At 38.6% G+C, this 26442-nt stretch overlaps 1 protein-coding gene across 5 annotated transcripts in view; it reads right to left on the reverse strand.

Moving 5' to 3' along the window:
- grid2 (glutamate receptor, ionotropic, delta 2) overlaps positions 1-26442 on the reverse strand; it is a 357135-nt gene that overhangs the window by 115392 nt on the left and 215301 nt on the right. For all 5 annotated transcript variants that reach the window (XR_008964686.1, XR_008964685.1, XM_057357001.1 and 2 more), the window contains 2 exons: positions 21754-22038; positions 11125-11330 (listed from right to left, as the gene is read on the reverse strand). Coding sequence is in view for 3 of the 5 variants with exons in the window: in XM_057357001.1 (XP_057212984.1) it covers positions 11125-11330; positions 21754-22038 (491 nt within the window). In the remaining 2 variants the exon portion in view is untranslated. The remainder of the gene's footprint in view (positions 1-11124; positions 11331-21753; positions 22039-26442) is intronic.

Below are 26442 nucleotides of genomic sequence, written 5' to 3' on the forward strand. Positions count from 1 at the left end.
CAAACTTAAAAAAATCCAAATTATTACAGCAACCTGGTAACTTCTAATCAGAACTTTCCTGACAACCTCTGCATCATTTAACAGTGATTAAAATATTATTACTGTATGCTGCTCTTGCTAAAGTTGACAACACAAGATCTTAGAAAAAAAATAGCTTTTGCTCTCACTAGCCGCAGAACGGCACACGTGAGGGCAAGAATACTCCAATGCCGGTAGCTTCATGTGATGATTAATTCCTCAAACAGCACTGTATTCTTCAGAAAGAAATCCTGCATGTTACGTACTTAGCTCACACTCACTGGCGCACGAATGCTTTAAATACATCAAAACTGTTACATGTCACAATTTAATGTCTGGCAGCCTCAGTTAGAGCTGTGGATTTAGTCATGTATAATTCATCCGCTGTGTGGAGGCTGTCAGGAGGGTGGCCCATCTCATTGCTGTAGCGTGGCGTTCCACGGCACATAACGCCACAGAAACACACTTATCACTGCATCATCTCTCAGGTTTCTGCGTGAGACTCCTGTGGCGGAGGTTTGGATGATGAATGCGCACTGCAACGCTCAAAGAACACAAGTGTGAATAGACACTTTTGTGAACGTTCATATGAAAACAAACTCCAGCTCGGGATATAATTATGCCACTTGCATCTGTGATAACGCAAGGACTTAAATTGGATGTGGGTATGCAATGAAATCATAATCGCATAATCATGGGAAAAATGAAAGTAATATACTGCATAAAAGGATCAGAGCTAGTCATGAAAAGAGGTTGAAAACTAACAGATTATCCCATTGGACGTAATAAGGATGTGTAATTTCCGCACCACTATCGGTACCAAATGGAACGGCAAAAACAATGATCGCTTCCAAACATACAAAAGCCCAGAAGGCCATTGAAGAAATTGTTTTGAAACAATCATCACTTTTGCAATTTCATTTAGTGTCGGTAGTGGCACTGAAATTTCAACTTTCAAGGTCGTAAAGGGAAAGTGTAAATGTTTTATTTCAATATTAAATTTCTATTACTATTAAAGGCAACTTTTGACAAAAAAGCCATTACATTTACATTTAGTCATTTAGCAGATGCTTTTATCCAATGCGACACTTTTATCCAATGCGACTCCAGAGTTCAGGGAGCAATAAAGCGATATGTCATACAGGAGCAATGATACAATAGTACAACTATTATGTATAATGTATAATACAATAGTACAACTATTATGTATAATACAATAATGTATAATACAATAATACAACTATTACGTATCTAACGTAACAGCCATTCTTTTTTCAATTCCATTTCCCCCCTCTAATGCTGCTAAAATGACACCTGTTACCTTTAAAGTGGAGGTAACATGCTATTTCATGCATTCTGACTTCTTCACACTGTTAAACGTGCTGGCTTCTCATGCTTGACATGGTCAACTTGTCCAAAAACGAGTTGAATGTATGACGTAGTATTTCTGTGCTCGATTCACTCCACCAGGATTCGTGCAGTTTTCGGAAAGTAAGTCAAACTAAGTCATACGTCTGTGTTTTGTTGGCAATCGGCGCTTACGTGCATAAGGTACACCACACAAACTTATAGTGAATCAACGGTTATGCAGGGATAATGTGTTGATGTATTGTGTGCTCGTGCTGTAGATCCGCCGCCCCTGCATGCAATCCAGGAGCTCGTGTTTTTCTGGAAATAATCGTACAGCTGTATCTTTTATAAATTCGATCAAACTAAATACTCTTAGAAGATACTAAGTATGCAATACTATGTATAGGTACTCAAGATAAATATGAGATTGGCAGAAACTGCGTGTGTTACCTCATCTTTGAATGTGTCACCACAGGATAATTTATGTTACATTCAAAACCACCGTGCGTTCCTATTGAGAATATGACGCTTCACACTTGAGAGGACAATGGCTTCTTACATCGCCCTTCATTTTAATTACTTAGTCTGGCCTGTTTAATTCAGCCCTGATCTCACTATAATACACCGCAGATTTACCGTACTTAGAAACTGGGCTCTGGTCAAAAGGGCAAGCCGCAGCAAACACAATGCGAGCTTCAGGGTACTTACAGAACGAGCAACCCACCAGAGCCATTGATCACTTGTGTTTTGAAAGATTAATACAGTAAAATCACGGTTCTGCGTTCTTGAGACTCGCTGAATGAGTCTTGCTTTGTCGAGGTGACATGGTTTTTCTCAAGCAGTCATCTCTGCAGCTTTAGATCCTAACATGAACTAATTATAATGAAGTCAAATAATTGCCTTGCAGGCTCATGTGTTGGCAGCAGGCAGGAAGCTGTAACGGGCAACATGGAAGTAATTTTTCTCCATTACCATGTTTGATCTACACTGAGAAGAGAGGGTAACAAGTGTGGTGACAGAACATAAATATGGCTTTTTTCTTTCACCTAGAACGCCCACCTGGAATACATAAAAAGGTCAGAGATGGTTATAGATCACTCTGGAAGACTTAAACAACGCCGGTCCAGAAGAACTTTCTGTTTTAGTTTTTTGACACTGCACAACTGTTTGAACAAAATACAACCAACCGTCAATTCATAACAATAAACAAATATATTTAAGATTTATCGTCACTGCACTTCCGAAACCTCGGATGTCCAAATTCACAGTTTTTCAGATAATAAAAAAAACACTGTAGTTTTAAAATGATTAAATAGTGTGTTGTTAAAGTTGACAAGCACTTTTTCATACTTTTTATTAGTTAAATATTTCCAAAATCCAGTGACAAACATAAAGGCTGACTATTAAATATTGATTTATGGCAAAAAAATAAAAATCACGAAATATGGAGATACTGTTTTTTTAGAAGGACAGCAATATGTAAGGTTTAAAAAATATATAAAATAATACAAATAAAATTGCAGTGCTTCAGGACACGTCTTTACAAAGTCATGTGATCTACAGTATGTTGTAAATGTATCTGTATGACTGCTTTAACCAGTCTAAACTCTTTACAGGACCAGCTAGACCAACATAAACCAGCTAAGACCAGCAAATATATATATTTTTTACTGCAGGGATGTCTTCACATAAGAAAGTTGCTGACATACTGTATAACAAATCTTTCCCTCTGCACAAGACTTGCACGGCAGGGCTCTAATAGAGGTGCTATGGTTGTGATTTCACTCTTTGTGGTGAAGTTTTGTGAAATCTCTCCACCATCAGTGCCCTTGTCAGTGCTGTTGTTCTGCTTCGAAGTGCTATGAGTTTTGCTGTCATTTTCTATTTGGAGTTGTATTCTCACAGGACGGACGATTATGAGAAAAAATGATCTGCAACCTTGCAGTGTGAAGAAACTTTCATAACCTCCATCCATGGCAACACTTTTTCATTAGGGAAACAAGTTTCTCATTACGGGTCCTAATGTGTTTGACTCTCCGTTATCTCCTAACCATGCTTAACCACTGCAACCATGCAAACACAACAACTCTTGTCACACCTCATAAAATCTTCAAATGCTGTTTCCGTGTCATTATTCCCTGTGTTGCAACTGAGTGCACTTGCACAAGTCAAAAACAACACTTGGAATATTCAAGAGCTTTAACAAGTGCAATAGTTCAGTTTGATCTCGGAGGGCTCCAAAAGCTTCTCCAACTCCAGCATCATCTGCCTGCTTCTGACCGAACCGCTTTAATACAACATCCCCTTATCCACCACAAGATGGAAGTCCCCAGATAGCATCTAACACTTCTACAGAGTGCTGTTTTCACCTGGCTGCTGTGGCAGAAGCAAAGCTTGATGGGTAGCGACAACGTAACTATGATGGAGACCTCCAGCCGGAAGGGGATTATGGGGGGTAATCCACCCACTGTAGGCTTATCAGCACAGGACATGTCTGTGTCACTATTCAGCAACTTCCTCTTTGAGAGACTTGCAGCACTAAACGCAAATAAATAAATGAGAATGCATGCTTTTGAAATAAGACGGCCCCAAGGCAACCACATGCAAATCTGATGCGAGTTCTGAATGATACAGAAGTTTTTGAGGAACGCTTTCCATCTCTGAACGAAAAAAAAAGTTGCTGAATCCACACAATCACTGTGAATCAATAATCAATCAAATTCAGTTTACTGTGCACAAATAAATAGAAATACAATATATATGCTTTATGCAAGTCAGCAGAATATTCATGAATTTACACACTTCTCTCCACTACACATGTTTTACTAGCAAGCTTCCGGTTTTAGAAAATGTGTGAATTAAAGAGAAAAGCACGAGTAATTTAATTTGTCCTCCTTCATTCCAATTTAATGGAAAAAGCCAGCGCTAGCTGTGTTATCTGTTTTCCGAAGCCTGCTTTATATCAGCCTGTTTGCCCATTCAACAGGACTCTCGGCGTGATTTGTTTCCGCAGCCCCATGTAAAAACGGCCGAGCTCTCCGCCACCAAAATAAAACACAATGTGGAGATAATTTGATTGAGATGAGAAAATGGCCAGCCGAGTGTAATTGGCCATGTAATGGACAGGACTAGCTCAAAGGAAGTGGCGAGCGATGGTGGCGCATGAGTTGTAAATAATCCATCATGTGGGCTGCACTGTTTGCCGACTGACAGCCGTGGCCATCCTCCCCAGTGAAAAAAGCTAGTTGTCAATCAGCGCATCCACCCCGTCTCCACACAATCATCTTGGCGTATAACATAAGAAGCTGCCAGCCGTCCTGTTATAAACGCATGCCTTTGCTCGCGCTGAAGTCTCTTATGCTTGCGTGATTTACTGTAGCTTCAGCATTACGCAAAGTATGTTTTTTTCTCGAATTATCACAAGATGAGATCATGAAGACTCGCTTTAATGCAATAACAACAAAGCGCTGTGTAAAATAAACAGGGGCGCACTATGATAGATGTTCAAAGCACTTTAAAGATGATGATGATGATGATTATGATGATGAAAATGTTACTACTCAGAGGTTGCTCTTTCATGGCTGAGGAGACTTAATGGTGTTCTCAATTTTGTTTCATTTAAAGCTTAAATGGATACTTCACTCAAAAATGAAGATTCTGTCATAATTTACTCACCTTCGAGTTGTTGCAAATTGTATAAATGTCTTTGTTCTGATCAACACTGAGAATGATATTTGGAAGAATGCTTATAACCAAACAGATTCCCCCCCCCATTGACTACCATAGTAAGAAAAAATACAATGGTAGTCAAAAGTGCCCCAGAACTGTTTGCTGTCCTACATTCTTCAAAATGTCAGAACAAAAAAAATGATAAAGTAATTTGTCCTACTATGAGAGTCAATGGGGGGCAAGATCTGTTTGGTTATATAAGCATTCTTCCAAATATCTTTCTCTGTGTTCATCAGAACAAAGAAATTTGAAGGTGATTAAATGATGACAGAATTTTCATTTTTGGGTGAAGTATCCCTTTAAGCGTGGAATTTTTTGATGCTATAATGTCTTCTATCCTGGCTTAATATGCAAAGAAAACTAGGTAAGCAATTTGCAGGTCATTTTCTTGAAGAAAAATAGATATTTCAAAGTATACAGTAGAGTGCTGCAGTCATGGCCGAATTTTTTTTTCTTAATGGGTTTTTGGTTTTAATAACCAAAATGTCATTGATAAGGTCTAAGGGTTAACACAATCTTAAGATATTTTCATTTTTTTGTTCTATTACATAAAACACATCAGTAATACATTACTCCTGATTTTGAAAAGCTTTAACTTTTTTTGAGAAAGGCGGTGACTAACATGTCACATGGGACTACAGACGTGGAATGTAAAAAAAATAATGTAATGGGCACAATTTCCAAAAAATGTGGGTGAGGAGTGATTCAAGGAACATGCTTGTGTTCCTTGAATCACTATTGATAGTTGATACTTTCTTTCTTCTGCAATGTTGGTACCCATTCACTTCCATTGTATGGACACAAAACCAATGCAAGTCAATGGGTACCGCCATTGTTTGGTTACCAAAATTCTACAAAATATCTTCTTTTGTGTTCTGCAGGAGAAAGAAAGTCATACAGGTTTAAAATGACAAGAGTGTGAGTAAATTATGACAGAATTGTAAATTTTGGGGTGAACTATCACTTTAAAAAAGTTTCATATGAGTTATTATTTTATTTCTGCCTATTGTATTTAGGCTTCAAAATTCATAAAAGTTGCGTTATTCTGTGAAGATTGTTATTGTTGACAACTATAGTTGATCACAGAGCTTATTTTTTGGAAAAAATGTGTCAAGGGACAAGTGTAATGCTACAGTTGGCCTATAAAAATACATCAGCGCTGCAGCTACTTCATTATGAAACAACATTAATATCCTCTATTCTTAATATTCCATTATTTTAATCAATAACTAATATTAGCTACATTAAGACTTTTTTACATAAACACTAAGTCTCACAATTACTGTACATCATAACATAAAGATGAACAGATTTAGCAAAACCTATGCTCACTCATGCATTCAATTTAGCTTCATTCCAAAAAGTCATGACTGGTTATTACAATTCATCACAAACACCCTTTGTACCAGGATGTCTTTCTCCACGGCACAGGCACTAGTGATGTCATGCTGACTGTAAAACACACACAATGAATTCGAGCACTCATCATCTCCTCTCCTCCATTTTAAATAATGTATTTCTCTATGTTTCCTGCCACCGTGGAAAGGATTTGTCTGAACAGCAGAAAAGTTTCTCCTACGTCAATCAGTATAAGAGCTCGGCAGAGTGCCGACTTCCAAATTGTCACATTGAATTAACACTTCAAATAATAAAGCTCACACTAATGAAAAAAGTACCTTGTGGCTCTGTACGAAGACATTTACATGACGTTACTACCTCAAAACTCTGATTATGACAACTTTACCCCAACCAACTGTTTTGGAGCGAGCGATTGTTGTCTTATCCGTGTTAACCTTCAAAAGAAGCAGATATGAACTTCACCCTTTGTATCAAGAGTTATATTGCCACGTTCAGTAATGTCTTTCTTTATCCTTTACTCTTTCTTTTTCACAAGTTTGCCCACACAGATGCAATAATCTCTCATTTGCCAGTGTTTACCTCTCATCCAATCAGAGTTCTTAAGGTCATAGCGAGAGCCAACAGAGTCCACACGCTGTGTTTGTCTGCTTCTGAGAGCGTGACCTTGGGTGCTAGTTAGACCGGCCTGTCTAAACACGTCTGCACACGTGTTTGTGTGTGTCCATGCGTGTTCGTGTCTGTGTGTGCGTACACCATCAGTCAACACTATAACCTTGAGCTGAAGTGACCACAGACGTTGAAGAGTTACCGAGGCCTGTGAATCACGCGGGTTGATGGCGTACAGCAGCTGCCGTGCCCGACAGCTTTGAATGCGAATAAATATTCTGCTGTTGTAGCCAGAAACAGGACCGTGGAACTAACATGCTGAATTTGTCAAATCTGTAATGCACAAGGAGATTGTAATATTCCTTCGTAAGAGCAAAAAGAAAATGATCTGACAAAGCTGGATGTGCGAAAATCTCGCACGCGTCAGTCAGGCGATGCGACGCCAGTGCGCGATCCCATTCTGTAAAGCATAACGTGCAGTCAGCTAATCATTATCACGGAGTAAACCCTGACAGGGTGATCGGTCTCGTATCATGCGTTATCCCTTGTTGCACGGCTGCCTGCCAAATAAATAAACATCGAGCTGGGCAGCATCCCAGCGAAATATGTCAAAATATTTATGTTATAATGGATAGTATGTTCTTTTTATAATGTGATGTTTACATGGTGTGATTAAAAAGATGATATATTAGAAAAAGTGGGAGAGAGGCTTTCTGACCGGTGATCGCTTATATCGAATATTAAAAAATATTACGCAACGATACACGGCCAATCACATTGAAGTATTACAAAGCCACACGATAGGCCATATGCATACGCAATGAAGAACCATCGCTCGCCAGTGACAAAGCTCGACAACGCCACACAAATCAATCATGTTTTCTCCAAACAATATACTTCAAATGTCCATTGGGGTGAACTGTTTGTCTCCATACTATAACAGTCTGTCAGCACACTGTCTGATGGACATCGACCCTACACACATCACACAGACAGACAGCTCCTCGTCCAGCCTCTCACCCTACTGACATCCCTCATCATGTATCCCGTCAGTCCACTGTGAGTCTGACCTCTTCCTGTTAAATGCCTGGCATGGGACCCATCACCCGTACAACACCATTTGCCATCTGACTCCATCATTTCGCTCCTGCTGTCCGGACTTCCTCTGTCAGACTACTGGATGCATGTAAGCATTTGCTTTGTCAGTGCTGGACAGGATCCAGGAAATTATTTGTAATGCTAGCGAACGTGACAAGAGTAATATCACTCATCCGCTGAATGGATGCAAGGCAGTTTACAAATGAGTTTGAAGGAAATAAGCCTATGTTGAAAGTATACCCTGTAGAAACCGGTTTGCTGAGCTCTCAGGCTGGTTTGTTTTGCGAGAAACCAGCTTGACCAGTGGAAAACAATAAATTATAGCAATTTATATGGTTTTTGATATCTACTGTACCATACGTTGGTACTCAATTCTATCCAAGAGCAAGAAGCTCACTTCTTGAAGTTCGTTTGCTAGGTCTCCAAGAAATCGTGTTAAATGTGGTTGGAATTCAGCGCAAGATCCTCCTTTTGTCTTTTTTTCATACGTTGGTACAACATTGTATTAACAACACAAAGGTCCTATGATCAAGCCCACTTCTGCATTTTCAACATTCAATTTGTTTAATTGTTAAAAAAGACTGAAAAAGAGATTCCAAGGAAACCTAACAGTTGCTTCAAATGAACCACAAACTACATATAGCTGGAAGAATGCAACCCTGTATTTTGTCACCATTAAACACCCGCCCATGTAAAATATGTTCACTATTGACCATAAAACACACGAGAGATAGCTGCATTCTGCAAGACTTCTAATGGGGCAATTTGTCTCTAACTATACCCAGAATGTCTCATGTCCAATGAACTGGCCTTTAAATCAGCTTTATAGTGCAGACAAAAGGCTTAGATAAACCAGATCCACAGCCTTTATGTGACACTTTCTGAACAACCGGAATGCAGCAGCCTCAGTTCTCAGACTCAGTAATGAACGTTCACAACAGATGTTTAATAGTCTTTCCTCCCGTGGCGCAGGGAGACCTGAGCACACTCACCGCATGCAGTCAAAGGCCAATAATGAGGCTACAACTGTCTAACTCTTATTTATCAAACGGCTAGTGCCATGTTTACAAACAATCCATGGTTTCCCTCTGTATATGCACTCTAAGCGTGTCCTAACCGGGTGTTACACAACCAGATTCAAGATAATGTTAAAAGCAGCCAATTAAAAAAAATGTGTGGGTGAAATCTTAAATTGAACTCTTATGAAAATATGCAAAAATCCTGAAAACAAGACACATACAGTATATAGTTAAATAGTGTCTCAGCATTGAAATGTCTATTAATCTCATAAAATCAATCTTAAATTCAAATAAAGTTCATAAAATAAATTTAAAAAAATCAATAAATGTTTCTTGTTAAGGAATTATTACATATTTACACTTCAATCAATCCAAACACTTTTTCAATCCAGACAGGCCAAACATCCAATATACTAAAGGCAGATTATATATATACACTGAACAAAATTATAACGCAACACTTTTGTTTTTGCCCCCATTTTTCATAAAAGCCAAACTCAAAGATCTAAGACTTTTTCTATGAACACAAAAGGCCTATTTCTCTCAAATATTGTTCACAAATCTGTCTAAATCTGTGTTAGTGAGCATTTCTCCTTTGCCAGATGATCCATCCAACTCACAGGTGTGGCATATCAAGATGCTGATTAGACAGCATGATCATTGCACAGGTGTGCCTTAGGCTGGCCACAAGAAAAGGCCACGTAAAACCAGTTACTTTTCACATGAGGTGCTGTTAACTATTAAACTTCACATATGTTATTTAAAACGTATTGCCCAAAGAGTCTGCATTGTTCTGTGTGGATAAATCATTAGGATGCACGTTCGTTTTCCGATGCATTGCGCACGCAGTTACAAAAAAAGGCCTCCGCGGCACACCAACACTCTCGTACAGGCGGGTCATGTCTAAACAACTCCATATGATTTCCTGACAACTGTTCTTTCCAATAAAAAGCCATAAAGGACTCATAATTGTAGATATTAAGACTTAAAATATCATTTTACTCAATACAATTTTTAAATAATGATAATAAAAGAATCATTTTTGCTCCCACATTTTAAACGAGAAAGTTTTGTTGGTTTCCTGTGGCACTGGCCCCCAAGCTCTGGTTTATTTTTGACCCTGCACCCAGCATTCCCCACAGGAATAATGCCACCTCAGTCCACTCTATTAACAAAAACAACAAGCTGCGTTTAAATGTCTTGTGATGATTCCCTGACAAGCATATCTTTAAGACTCTGAGCTCCCCTAATCAACTTATCATTCCCGGACCCAAGAGTCATCACAGCTGCCCGCAGTCTCAACCACTACTGATGGTTCCTGTCCTATTCTACGTTCCACTAAAATTGGATTTTGATTGCTTTTCGCAGGATATTTTTAATCAAAGGCGAATGAGAATAGCATGTGAGATTAAGCAATACTCCATGGTTTAATTCCCAGAGAGAGTTATCAGACGGAGTAAAGCCATTTAATGGCTTCCCTACAAATATTGGCCATTAAAACAAGTGACATTTTTCAATCAGAATGAATTACTATGACCCATAAAAAAAGGGTCTGAAAGTCTAGTCGAAATGGAAAATGCGCAAGCTTTGCACTATGGTGTAAACATACTGTATATGCCTTAGAGTGAATATAGTTACATTTGCAGTTTTTAAACTGTGATACAGAACACCAAAAATACAGAATTTACCATAACATCATACCGAATCTAAGGCCTGCAGCTGTGAGCATTACAGATCAAAATAATGTGAGCTGGTTAAATAGCGCTTGGACTGACAGGTTGAAGGCCAGAATGCCTGCTGGCTAAACTTGACAACCACTATACATCTGTGCAATGCAATAAAACACTAGTGGAAATGAAATTATTTGTATTGAACACACAGTGTGATATGTATTTAAATGTGCTTATGTGTACATGTGGAAGCACATGTGAGCGTTTGGATGTACCTCGGTAATAAAAGCTTTGGCGGTGGCAGGGCTCATGAACAGCACAGCACGCCGCAGTGTGTCTCTGTAGCGATGGAGCTCTTCCACCCTCATGGTGCGGAACATTCCAGTAATCATCATATTGATATTGGATTCCACCTTCTGGAGAGACACGTCCATTCCCTGCTGAGAGGTCTGGTCCAGGAAGTTCTGTATCCCTCGAATATCTGATCAACAAAACAAAATATAATGTAAGTTACAATTGTTTTAAGAAAAATTTGGATAAGGACATTAAAGGACATTTCCAGTCAAAATACTCAATCTCAGAGAATGTATTTACTATATATTAACCCATCTCTGTTTGTATATTTTGAGTTTACAGTTCACCCATAAGTAAAAATTCTGTCATCATTTACTCACCCTCGTATTGATCCAAATCGGTATAATTTGCTTAGTTCTGATGAACACAGAGAAAGATATTTGGAAGAAAGCTTGTAGCAGTTCTTGGCCACCATTGACAACCATATAGTAGGAAAAACTAAAAATGGTAGTCAAAAGTGCCTGAGAACTGTTTGCTTTCCTACATTCTTCCAAATATCTTATTTTGTCTTCATCAGAACAAAGAAATTTATACAGATTTGCAAGTAAACGAAAACAGAAATTTCATTTTTGGGTGAACTGTTCCTTTAAGTAAAAGTCATGTATATCAGGGGTTCCCAAAGTAGGGGTCGGGACCCCCCGGGGGGTCGCCAGGCCACAAGGGTGGGGTCGCAAGATGATTTCCAGAAATCTTTTTTTATTATTAGGAATAGCGTATTTAAATCAATAAGTGTAACAAAACATAAAAATATTAGTTAAGTCAAAAATAAAACCATGCAAATAAAAAGACATCAGCCTTTGGAATGTCCTCCCTCTCGATCGTGACCGCTGAGGTGATTACGTCACATTAGCAACCGCATTAGGTTAGTGCAGCAAGTTCATTTACAGCACCACGTTAAACATTCCCATATGTGCACGCAGATTATTTTTCAGGCTTATAGTTTAGGATATTTTTATTTGTCGAAATGAAACGTTGGTTAATATCGACCAAAGTCAACACAGGGAGGCCAGGGGAGGAGGGCGGAGAAGCACCGCAGACAGAAAGGCCATCGTCCTCAGGTACGAAAAGAGGCACATCCATCAGAACTAGAATCAGTTTGATGAAATTTGACCATCTGTAGTATACTTTAGCCACCTCCGAGGATAGTAAGGGTCTCGAGTCCATGGCACTGTTATTTTGGGGGTTGTGAGCTGAAAAGTTTGGGAACCCCTGATGTAAATAATTTAATAAACAACATATACACATCATACATGATGTGCTTTGCAAAATTTTTTTTTGGCACCTCCTGCATTAACGTGACAAGCTCATAGCATGGGAATGGATTAGCATGCGTGCTAACAGCGAATGGGAGTGGGTGACAGCAGAAACTTGTGTCGAACATTTATCACGGCGGTATAGAGAGGAGAAGTGCTGTCTCAGGGCTGAGCTAAATAAAAGATGTATTTCACAGAGAATGCTGCCACGCACTCATCCTTCTGTGCAGACGCCCCTCTACTATATCAAACAGTTTCAGAAAGCAGGATCAAAGAGTTCCTGAAAGAAGGGACCCGGATGAGGAAACTGGGGGAGATTTAAGGTGGGGGTGTTGAAGGTGAAACTCTGTCTGAGTGACATAGATGTGAAAGAAGAGAGTCTTTTCAAGGAAAACATCAGACGAAAGCGTCTTCAGGTAGGCCTTCAGAGGCGAGTTGCTAAAAGATGACTTTATATCACTCTTACTTTTAAAACATAAATATACCATGATGTGCCTCAGGGTAGACTAGCATTTTGTCTGTTAAAACAACAGTATGTACTTGTTGATGGAGAGGATTTTAGAAAAGAGGTCATGAAATAAGAAATTACATTTTGCTTAAGCTTTTCACAATAAAGAGTTTCTTGTACTATTAAACATATTGCAAATTTCCGGATACGTCAGGATGTTATTTTACAACTTGGTGGATCTAACAGAGATCTCGGATACATGCCAACTTTGTCTTAGATGCTTCACCTAAAATGTAACCTTTAACCTTAAAAATAAAAAATCACAAATAAGAAATCAGACAAGAATATACATACATACAATACACAAAATACTGCAATATAGTATCATATTTACATATAATAATTCAAAATGTATAACACAACATATATATTAGGGCTGTGGAATGAATCATAATTGATTTTCAGAAATTCTTTTTATTTTTATATAATTAATTTAAATGTATGCATTCACACTTTATATTTACATTTATTTTTATTTGTTATTAAGTTGAATTCCGTGTTAAATTGACAAGTTATTTATTAATAATTTATTTATCAACTTCGTTTCAATAAGTCAATGAGTACCTGTGTTAAATAACCGTGATCTCAACATTGGGAAAAATAATTGTGATTATAATTTTTGTCATAATCAAACGATTTTGTTTTAAAGAAACAATTACACTGTTGTATCATACAATTTTGATTCAAGTTGTTCTAAGTTCAGTACAATTATTTGAATTCTGCGTTAGAAAGACTGTTGCCCCCTAAACCTCCAATAAAAACCTGTCACTATCGCTAAAGAGGGAAGATGAGGATAAGATCCAGAAGCTTCCACGTTTACATATGTTTGCTGAATCCAATTTAGAACGAATGTACGAATGCATTTCTGCTGAAAATCTCTCACTGGGTTCCCCTGTTAGCATGGAGGGCAGAGCTCCAGCAAACAGCAGCTTGTGTTTTTAGCAAAGCAAACATAGAGGGACTCAACGCAGTCCCTGTGCTGGAATAGCATCTGGGTAGCTGCTGTTTACTGAGACGCTACAAGACTGTGTTATTGCAGAACGAGGTGAAACACACGAGTGGATGGCAATGATTTAACATGCAATCCTATGAAATTGTGAAAGGCCACCGTTCAGTATGTTGTCTGGGAAGCTTTATTCTGTCTGTCATTACAGGAAAGGTTATGGGGAAGAAAGAGTAATATACATAGACACATAGCACAGCGCTAACGCACCCATGAGGTCCTATTTTTTTGACAGAAAATACACATGTAATTATAATCAGCATAGCATCTCCATTATCATTAGAGACTACTTTATCTTCCTGTCAGGGAGTCCCAGCTGTGACTCAGAGGATCTCCAGCCTACTTCCAGAAAACTTCAGAACTTCATACTAACAACAGGGTTATCAAGTAATTTTCAGAATGAAATGTAAATTGTTTAATTTAGTTTGAGGTTTAATTTAGATTTGTATAGTACTACAAATAATGTAGAGGAATTCGTAAACATATGGTGTTTGTTGTTGTGTATAAGGTTTTGGGTTAAAATGTTTTTATTATTATTTATTTTTATGTATTAGAGAATCTTTTTTGAAGAAATAAAGAGATTTTAAATCTCTCTCTCTCTCTCTCTCTCTCTCTCTCTCTCTCTCTCTCTCTCTCTATGACTTTAACATCATTGCCAAAAATTACATTTACAATATCATATAAGCATTAAAACTTGCAGATCACTTACGGAGAAATCCTTCCCTCTTATCCGCCATGTTGATTGTGTAAGGCCCGCCCATCTCGGGAATCAAAATAATTTCCCAACTTCCCAGTGGGAAATGCGACATCAGTGGGCGTTCCTGTGCCATTTTTACCCCAGAAACTCATATTTCAGATCATTCAGAGAGCACGTGAAGGCAGCGTTAAGCTTCTCATCAGATCCCAGGTTTTGCTGTAAATGAAACACTATTGGGTTTTTAAAAGGGGGAGGAGCCACTCAGTATGTCCCACCCTAACTTACTGTTTCAGTCAAAATTACATATTTAACAAAGCTACACATTTCAAGGCACTTCAGTGGGTCTTTAAAATAGCCTACACTAAAAATGCTGGGTGATCAAACTGAGAATCATTGATTGAGAGTGAAATGAGTTTTGAGAAGCGTGTGGAGTTTTTAAGTTACCTAGAATACTTGTTCACATTTGTTTATTACATTCTGGGTTATATTAACCCAGTGTTATGGCCAAAAAGGGACAACCCCAATCAGTTGGGTTAAATGAACCCAGAAAATGTTTAAATTTGACCCAGCATTTGGGTCTTATCTGACAAACCAGTAGTTCGGTTTGTCCCTTTTCGACCCAACACTGGGTTGAAATAACCCAGAATGTAACGAACAAATGTGAACAAGTATTCTAGGTAAACTATCTCATTTCACGCTTCTGCTTCTACCTCTATTAAACTGAGAATCAATGGCGCTGTTCCTGATTAGCGTGCGTCAATCCCTGCCTGAGACTCAAGTCATTCAAAAGCCTGACATGAGTCAATACATGTCATCTTCCCGTTCTGTCATCTGATTACTGATTATAGGAAACTGGCACTATTTTTGGCAAATGTGGGGTCTCTAAATCAAATCCCAGAGCTAGAAAGATGCTCTGAGTGACGCAGTCATATGCGGCTGGGAAGGACCTGTGAGCTGAATGGAAAGAGCTAGATCTAAGGCCTGCAGCTGAGTGCTGATTGGGTGAGCTCTCACGCTGGCAATTTCCCACTAGCTGCATCCTCTCCACTGTGCTTAATGTTTTCACTAGGCTTCACGACACCAGCAAGCAACAATAGGGGCTAAAAACAAATCTTCATGTCACAGCACATCTCGCTGAGAGAGAGAGCAACTGACAGAGAGAGTCAGAAAAAAATTCTGTCTTCATTCACTCACCCTCAAGTTGTTTCAAATCAGTGTACATCTCCTCGTTCTGATGAACGCAGAGAAAGATATTTGGAAAAATGTCGGAAAGCAAACAGTTCTGGTGCACCGTTGTCATTTTTTCTACTATGGTAGTCAATGGTGGCGACGAACTTTTGGGTTACAAGCATTCTTTGATCTTTCTCTGTGTACATCAGAATACAGATTTGGAACAACTCGAGGATGAGTAAATCAAAGTCCGTTTACGGAAGTAGTGCCACTCGGCAGCCATGTTTGCAGCACCTCTGGGAAGCTATTTACGTCATAGCAAGTCCAAAGTTCTATCAACTTGAATGGGAGAAGGCAGATATTTCTAAAACCGCTGGCAAAAATCACAATTAAACAGCATATTTCCGATCAATAATTAAACATGACATAAACTGTATCATAATTTTGGTTTGCTAAGCTTAAATTGCACTAAAAAATTTTTTTCGAGGTCGCCTCATCTACTGCACCTGCGCACAAGCAGGCAAGCACCTCACAATAGCCCCGCCCCAGAGAATCGTCATTCTTTACTGATCGTTTTACTGGAAGGCGGAACTTCCTTCACTAGAGCGGCCATATTGAGCGTTGGAGTATTGGAGTATATTGATATCTTTGGAGTAAATGATAATTTTTTTTGAGTGAACCGTCCCTTTAAGTGAAATGGCAGAAATGATTTTATTTGTGATTTATTTGTGATCAGGCATTAAGTTGTATTTTCTGGTCCAAACATAACCTAATCTAGTCATGCCCATAAATCATGATCTGCTTACATATTCAGTCTAGTCTTCATTTTTATTTTACTTAACGTTTGCACTGATTCTGTGTTGGGAAGTGGCGCAATGCGGTTTTAATAAGCGTAATGTTGTGCAAAGGGTTATGTAGTTTCATCATTTTTTTCTGTTACCAAGGACACTAACTATTATTTTCAAGGTTGTTTAATAACACTGAAGAACGTGTATTTTTCCTGGAAATCATCATAAAAAAACATTGCATGATCACATTCTGTTTGGAAATATGATTTAATAAAAAGAAACGGCACACCAGCATCCATATGTTGGAAACCAGTATTCAGAACACAAATGCTGGTTTACTTAATGCTACAGAGCTTCAATTTTTTTAGGTTTATCTACGTGAAACATTCAGCACTATATTCAGAATTCCAGGAAGATAATGTTCAGTAAAAAAGAGAGACAATGTGCAATTAAATCTATTCTCTCTCTCTTGACCCAACCCACGATCCAGAGGCCGAATGGTTATCATGAGGGAATAATAGGGTCATTGGCCTAGATCATTATTAATTATCTCCACAAAAGCGGGATTCAATTACCTTTATCTTTTTCATTCACTTGTCTGTTAACCATGAAATCGTCTTATTTGGACTGGCTGCGCATGAAATTAACCTTATCCTGGTTTAGCAAAGTGCCGGACAGGTTACGCTAATATTAAAAGTGCTACGCCGCAGCTATTGAAACTGAATTTATGGACGATGGTAATGGTATTAGAGGTCAATGACTTCACCTTAAACAGTGAGACGACACATTATGTTTAACACATGTCTTTGTTATCAGCTGTTTGATCTACAGTTAGAACGGGAATTCAAATGAGGACTTGTCTTATTAAATATGAATACATACATTTAAATAATGCATTTTAACAAGGTGAATCAAAAGCGGGTAACAATTCACAATAAGGTTCCATTTGTTAACTTGCATGCATTTTAATAGCATTTAATGCATTTTTATAGCATTAATCTTTTTAAATTTTAGTTGATATGAAAAACATTTTGCATTGTTTGCATTGCATTGACTAATGTTGACCAACACAACCTTTGATTTAGAAAATTTGTAAAATGTTCAAATTAATATTAAGTAAGATATTTTGTTTTTAGGTTATCTAACTATATATTGCTGTCATTATACAGCGTTCTGGAATAACCACATAAAACATGCTCATCCGAGTCATCTTTACAAATGATTTACTTACAAATTAATTAAATATAACTATACCTATTAAAATATATATGAAATTGTATTTTACAAATGATTAAATGATTAAATCTTGAACATTGTGCCTTTTCCAGCAGAAGGTTTGTATTTAAAACGACCTAATAAAATATTTCAAAATATCAATATTAAGTGTCCATTAATTTACTCATGTGACAAAAAGCTGTGTAATAAGCGGAATGATGTAGATCCAGTCTGTTTTAATAAAGCCCTTCAGGGTGGTACAAGGCCCCTTCATTTCACAGCGGGGTCCTGATCACCCTGCTGGGGTTTATTTTGTACTAACAATCAGTTGGTTGTACATTATTTCTTACTTAACAAATGGAACTTCAATAATACATATATTTTTTTTTCATGCTTGTCAGACTATTTGGACAAACTTGATTAAATGTAGTCACTGTTTAGTATATTAAATCACTTTTTTTAGCAAATATGGTATATTTTTTCCTTTGTACAAGCCTAATTGTCTTCCTCTGCGCACATACAGTCCCAGTGACAAGCCAATTAGGGAACCTCCATCCCTCCACAGATAACACCAATTAGTTCCTAAGCTTTAAGCATGTGTTTTCAAATACCTCCATGGAAAACGTGTCACGTACGATTACATAGAATTAGTCTGTGTAGCTGAAAAAGGTACCCTGTCAGATCGTTTGAAGTCGCAAGTAATGGCTGGAATACACTACAAGACTTTTAAAATCTGAACAGATATTTTTTTTAAACTGGACATCTTACACTTGCAGACTTTTTGAAAGTTTCAGATAGAAACACACTAACTGATCAAATCTGCAGACTGGCGTAGACTTTCTGCAATAAATCCAGACTGAAAATCTGGGTAAAATCTGAGCAAAAGTCTTGTGTATTCTAGCCTTTATATAAGTTATATCATTTTTTTATGTTGACTGATCAGTCAACGACTCAGATATTTACGACTCATGTGATTGGCTGAAGATATTTAACTCAGACTGGGAACCCTCATGCTGCAAACAAAACATGTTTAGAGTTATTTCCGAGGTCTCCGCCAGCACCAAAAGACCTGAAAATGGGTGACGCAGAGGAAACCAAAATCAATCCACCAATGAACTCTATTGTCCAAGAAGCCATTTTTAAAGCCAAGGCAATTTCAGAGTATTTTGTTCTCTTTGAAAGACCTCTTGCTCAGATGCCAGCTCATCAAATGACCAGGGATTCCATCTTCTGAGTCAGTGGTCAAGCTCCCAGCAAGCTTAAGGCAAAAGAAGGCGAGAGAATCTCTAAGGCTTCATTACTATATAGTTGCGCAGGGCACGCGTGGCCTCCGGACGTGGCTGAAACTACATCCGTTTTTCTTTGGAGACAGGTACTTATTCATCCGAACCTAAACGTGCTGAGGCATAGCATGCCTTCCAGAGGGACCATCAACCATTGAGTTCTTTTCACACACTACTACACTCTATTTCTCCATCTCAATATCTCCCATTTAGCTTGTGTTCACTTTCAATTTTTTTGGCTCCTCGTTTCTCTCTCTCTTTCAATCTTTGACAAATGTAAAGACCTTCCTTTTATTAACTTACTATGTCAAGTGTCATTTCAAGGGGAAAGCTGAACTGTTCTGTATATATTTGTATATGTGCGGTACTTAACAAATGTATTATACCACCTGTCATATTAAATCACAAATATTTTAGGAATCTGTCAAAAACTTGCGTAAAACTATGTTAACTGGGGGGGGTATTTATGTGACCAAAGAGCTTTGTAAGACGCATATTTGTGTATTTATCCATTTTAAGAGATACTGTACAGCAGTGGTTCTCAAACCCTGGGGGGCCAACATGGATCTGGGGGGCAGGGCCGTAGCTAGTGGGGTGAAAGGTGGTGACAATTCTAGGGGCCCCCACTGCCCAGGGGCCTCACAAAATCCAACAGTTATACTATAAATTCACCTGTTTTGTAAATAATTTTAATACATGAATTGCATACATGAGATTTTAATGAAATCCACATTCTAACTATATAAAGACGTAAACACATGAACATCTCCGAGCTGCTCTCAGAGTTTACTTCACACGCATTTCACTGTTTCCTTTGAGAAAAGCTACTCGCACTGAAACTCAAAGGTCTTTGCAGCGGCCCGCCAAAATAAAAGTCCGGTTAATTTGAACAAATTATGACCCACACATAAAAAAGCACAGTAGTACACTTGTAGCATAATCTGTATAAGTTACTATTAGTTTATTGTAATAGTGAGGGTATAGTATAGTATAAGAACAACATTATACTATATACAACAGTATTCTAGAAAACATCTAGAAGAATTAAAATATAAAAAAATAGACTTGTAGAGAAAAAATTTGAATTTAAACCGGGCTCTGCACGATTCATTTTGTGGGGCTTTTGTATATGTAGATACATTTATTGGCTTTATGTAATTATATATTATGCAATACCATATTATTTTCATCAAACATTAAGACTTTATAAACATTTAAGTGGTATAGTATATTTATTTATTTACATGATTGTATTCTTCTCAATTCTTTAATGTTTTAAACTTCAGTTATTTGATAACAGACTGATTGATAAGACTATTATACAGTACTGCTGGTCATTTTTACATCTGTTTTATTTATTATGATTTAATAATGTATTGTGTTGTATTATTCTTTTATTAGTTTGTTAAAAGTCTTCATGCATTTATTTAAGACAATGTTTCATAAGTTTCTATAACATTTTTAAACATTTAACTTTTAAAATAGGGTGTACAACAACAATACTATATTCTGTTAGATGTAAATAGACTACTGTAGCGAGGAAGGCGGGACGAGAGCCGTTGGGGCAGGAAGGCGGGGCCGGTGGCGTGAGTGATAATGAGTATCAGCTGTACGCGCACCGGTCCCGCATGCCTAACGGGGGAGCTCGGGAGCATAAGAGGACGAGCGACGGGACTGCCAACGAGAGAGGACCGGGCCCGGAAATGTTAAGTTTTGTTTATGTTTGTGTGGTTTTTACTGCTGTTTATTGTTTATTCCCGTTTTATTGAGCTTTGCTACAACTACGTCAAAGTGATATGATATAAAACTTGACATAAAATGTCCCTCTATTAGTTGGAAGGCGGTGGGGGCCCACGTCAATATTTTTTCAGGGGGCCAGAATTCTCTAGCTACAGCCCTGCTGGGGGGGGCACAGTTTTTGTGGCATTTTATGAAATATAGAAATTTATAATAATTGTGTGCAATCAAACATCAGTAAAATAAGACCATCAACCAAAAGAATTGATGTTTTTGGTTTAATTAAAATTTTAAACGTTTAAGATCGTGCGCTTTTTTTATGGGGGGGTACAAAGCAATGCACCCTACACAAAGGGGGCCTTATAATGAAAAAGTTTGAGAACCACTGCTGTACAGGACAATATTTGTCTGTCTAAAACTTGTGTTCGAGTCAGCCGGGCCATTTTATCCGAATCTACAACTACTACATAAATAACGTTTACGAATGAAAAATGGCTGCAAAATCAACTAGGACCTATAAAATGCCGTATATTACAGGTATATTTCCCAACTCCAATTAATATGTGTAAAACCACTGGAGAAAGACAGGATCCACCCATAAAAATGTGCACCAGGCAGTGTGTATTCAGGTGACAGCCTTGACTATGTGTTTAATACTGCTAACTCACTCATTTGCTTTTTCCATCATCTCCCCCTTAATCTCCTTCCTATAACCCTTGCTCACAGCATATGTTCTTTTCTCTCGAAATCTTGCTTTACATACATAATGAGAATAATAAGGATTCTTTATTATCCCCCCGGTGGTGGTAATAATGGGGTGTTAATGCGGGGTCACTGAATGGATGCTTTCTAAGGGAGCTCTTCATGTCTCTGTAATGCCATCTGCAAACACTCACCATAGTCAGTGTCATAGAAAATAATGAACTTCTGCCAGGTGTACTCCATCACCACTTGGAAAATGACGTCATTTAGGTAGATGGGAGGTCGCACGGAGAGTGTGTAGTCTTCGGACTGGGCGCGACTGGTGGACGGGCAGCTGGAGCGAGGAGTCCCGGAGGGGGCCCGCTGGATGAAGAGGTGAGGGATGTGCATGGCATCAGCCAAAGACTGCAGCGAGCCTGCAGACATACAGCCAATCGAGCTGACCAGAGCTAGAATACCTCGATTCATCAACTCACAGGCTGTGGGGTGAAAAAGAGAGAAAAAGAGAGAGATATGATTTCCCTGTAGCTGTAGTTTAAAAAAAAACATTCATATGAACAAAATAATCTGACAGCACAAATGGATGCCTTGTAACAGTTTGACGAGATAAGAAAAAAAATTGTGCCACTGTATTTCAGCTCAAAAACTGACTTGTACACAAACCACCCGCAATCTAGTGTAACCAAGTGAATCGTGACACCAGTGAATCCAGCTTTAAAACATCAGAGCGCATGCAAATAAAGTGTAGTATCAAGCAGGTGCAATTCAACCTTATAGTGATTTCCTACAAAGTGTAGAATAAAAGCAGATTGTTTACCAGTTCTGCAGATAGCAGAGTACCCCAACCTCAAACATCCCCTGAGAACAAATTTAGTTCTATTTTGTTAGAAGCAGTCATGTTCTTTGCCAGCCTGAAGAAATGAGACAGCATGACCCAATCCTTGAATGTAATAAGATGCTGGCAGCTAAAGGTGCTGCTGATCAATATGTGTTCTCCATAGCCTTAATTACAACTGTGAAACAATGCAAATATGATTTTTCCTCCCTACTTAGAGGTTCATTAACAATTCAGAACTTTGAGAGACTCTTCCATCTGAATACTGCCAGTTAAATGTTGGCCATTTCTGCCAGACATAGCCAATAAATTAAACTAGCTCCATCTCTCTAAAACTCTGCATCCAAAAACACAGAGATTCCTGAACGCCATTGTAATCAGAGATGGAGCAGTATACTGTAGCAACACAATATTTTAACCCCATACCTTGAAAACACCTTGAAATGTGATGCCTTGATGTAAATGACTGATGTAAATTTCACACACAGCCTGGAATATAATGAGAAGCTGAAGTGCAGAATGACATCATAAAAATAGTTGATTAGTGGATTTTGAATGCTTTGATCTTCTTAGAATCACAGTGAAATTGAAATGGACAACTCTAATTTTTAATGGAATATTGTATTGTATGAAGACAAAATCCAACCTCAAGTGGGTGCTCGACCAAAAAAAAACTAAAAAATAATTTTATATAAATTCGGCACACCAAAGCTCTAAAAATATCCAAAAGCTATTAATTAAAAGACTGATTAAAAGCATGGCTCATTTTTTAAAAATGAATTATCATTTTTAATCAAAAGCGTTAACCTCCTCCTCGAAACGATCTCTCTTCACATCCTGTCACAAACAAGGGCGGGGCTTTCGGAGACTCGTGATGTGTCCCAATTCACCTACTTATACTATGCACTAAAAGTATGTACTGTTTTTGTAATGGAAAAGTATATACATTTTAGTGTGTAGCAAAACAATATGCACGCACTGGGACATACTAACAGGAAGCGGAAGTGGCCATTGTTGCCTACACCAGTGTTCCCCAACCCTGGTCCTCGGGGCACACCTTCCAGAATGTTTTAGTTCTCTCCCTATATGAAACACCTGATTGATGAGTTGATTCTGTCACACACATCAAAATACAGCTCTTCTTTCCATTAAGGTATTTATTCATTCATAATTTCGTATGTACAAATGTACTTACATTTGTTAATTTAGTGACGCATCAGTTATATAATTTATTAATGCAGTGGAGCGTCACTAAACTCCGCCTACTCGCAGTGAGTTATGAGTAATATTAGCCGTTAGGGTTAGGGGTTAGGGTTAAGTTCTACCGGAAGTAGTAGACCATCCGGGAATCTTTGGAATCCTCTTTTCAACATACTACGATTTGGGACATACTAATTCTAATTTTGAATACTATTTAGCACAGATAGTATGCGGATTGGGACGCAGCATCACAGTGCGTTCCAAATAGGATAAATCGCCTTCAGAAGGGCACTTAAGTGGACACTTCAAAGGGCCCTTCGGAATAAAGGATTTTGAAGGGTACAACTGATGGACAGTTCGGGCCCCCATGGATGATTCCTTGTGCAGATTCTTTGCGTGGCGACGGCACCTCCTTATGGGCGCAGGATGACGACGCAAAAGGGCACTTCCAGAAACAGTTGTTTGGTCCCCTTCAACCCTTTGAAGATCTCACTCCGGAGGGTAAACCCTTGGAAGAGCTTAGGGCATGATGAGCCCTTCAAATGGAACGCAGTGTTATTTCTGCCCAGAGAAAGATCACAGCGTGATCTAGTCCTGACTCCTACTTAATTTTCATTTATCTATTCACTTTCCTGTCTAATAAGGCAATAAAAACAAAAACATATTTTGATGCCAAGAATTATCATATTTAAAACAATACATTTGAGAGCCTATTCAATATATGGATATGAGCTGTGGTATACCATTATTCAAGTATAAATATATAGTGTTTAAATTTTTTTTAATAAACTTTGCATTGATAAAGAGTGCACACTTGCTACACCATTGATCATTAGACAGCACTGACGCTGCTACTTTTTGCATAAATGCTTGAGTGAATGAGTCTTGATAGATGAGCAGTAAGGATTTATATAAATCACTGCAGCAGATCTGTCTCTCCCTGTGAACTTAGTAATTACACCATTTTCCAAATGAGTCACACACCATACAACATTATTCCATTCTATAATGAAGCACAGGGCTTTTCCCACCAAACTGACAGTCCGTCCCACCCCAAAGCTCACCTTTTATGCCCTCGTTCATTTTGTGGCTCCTAGATGTGCAGTAACGCTGATGCCAGATATGAACATTTTTCTTACTTGACTCATTTTATTTGGTCATGTTGAAGTTGGGGAAGGTGAAATGTTGTGAGTGGAGCTGCGCTGTGAAGCAGTGTAATTTGCCAACTCTGGCGAAAAAATGGAAGTGTCAACAGGGGCAGAACGAGAGGAAGCGAAGACGCAAACAATAGTGCTGAACAAGCAAGCTGAGAGATGAAACAAAGACTATGTGCAAACAAGGCCACTTTATGTTGCTCCATATGGAAGACCCTTGAAATTGAGCAAACATTATAGAGGGAAACAGCAGAATCCCAGTTGGAGGGGAGCATCCCTATCTCACTACACTCGCCGAATGAAGCGATGAAAACAGCGCCAATGCCAACGTCTCTTCATTTAGAACGAGTTTTCGTGTCATTTCACTTCAAAAGGTGCTTGGAATTCGCCCTGCAGTTTCTGAGGTTGGGACTCATCCAACATCAGAAAATACACCTGAAAAAAAATCTAAAACCAAACGGAGGTGGCTAGCTAAAAATCATCTTAGCCAGGCTAGGAGGCTAGCAAAACTGGCTTCAATTAGCTGAGGAAGGCAAACCACTTTATGTTGGTAATTTTTGTGTGAATGTTGAATATTTAATTGATTTTTTTAGCTTTTTGACATGACACAAATGCAAGCAACCTTTGAGTGGTACAGTGTAGGGTTGGGCGATGTCCACCAAATTGGCATCGGACGATGCCTACAGTGAAACGTCGTGATGGACGATGACATCGGGGGGCGGGGCATATCAGTTTGCTAGATGGCCATCTGCCAAAACATTAAAAACAATTATATCAGTGCTCTAGACTGCGACCAAAACACATTTTGTGACCAGTTTTCAAGACAGCATGATTTTTTTCCACAAGTACTCGCACATGTACGACCTGCAAATTTGGAATTTCTTCCGGTTGTTATTTCATGTGGACAGATGAGTAGATCGTGAGCCCACCAGTGTAGGCTGTGTGTGTGTGTGTGTGTGTGTGTGTGTGTGTGTGTGTGTGTGTGTGATTAGTCAACTGCGCGGGTCACGCAGCACTGATGTTTCCCGCTGCCATTGCGGACGCGCACAGTTCAGGTCGTCATTAACAAGTGTACACACACACAGCGTGAGTGCATTAATACGATTCACTGTTTGCGTTTACTTTCTAAGTCCGTCTCCGTCTTGTGTACACACGCGTCGCGCAGCTTCCAAATCATACTCAACTGCAGATAAGCATGAATGGACGAGCTCGACACATGCGCAGAATGTCATACTATCAACTCAGCTGTCAACATTTGTCTTGGGAATGAGCTGTATGCGTACGTGGACGGGATGTTGCGGATGACCGCGGACCCTCCTGGTGAAGAAAATTGCATCATGCAGGGGAATCACGATGCCGGCCCAACATTGTGATGGACGATGTCATCGTCTATCGGCCCAACCCTAGTACAGTGACAGGTCTTTCTGCTAAATGTCAAAACAGAAGCGATCAGTGTTTAGCCCCAACACTCTGTGCTTCATCATTACCTGCTTGAACCATTTTTACATCACCTACTGTAATTAAAAACTTCAACTCTTAAACAATAAATGAACTGCCAATCATCCTAACAAACACACTAACACTGAACTACAACATTTGATCTCATGACAAATGAGAAATAATGAAGATTAACTGAAAGAATGCAATTTAATTGATGAAACGCACAGATTTTAAGCAGAATAAGCCGAGCTTGA

The sequence above is a fragment of the Triplophysa rosa genome, linkage group LG17 (genome assembly GCF_024868665.1).
Source record: "Triplophysa rosa linkage group LG17, Trosa_1v2, whole genome shotgun sequence".
Taxonomy (NCBI): Eukaryota; Metazoa; Chordata; class Actinopteri; order Cypriniformes; family Nemacheilidae; genus Triplophysa; species Triplophysa rosa.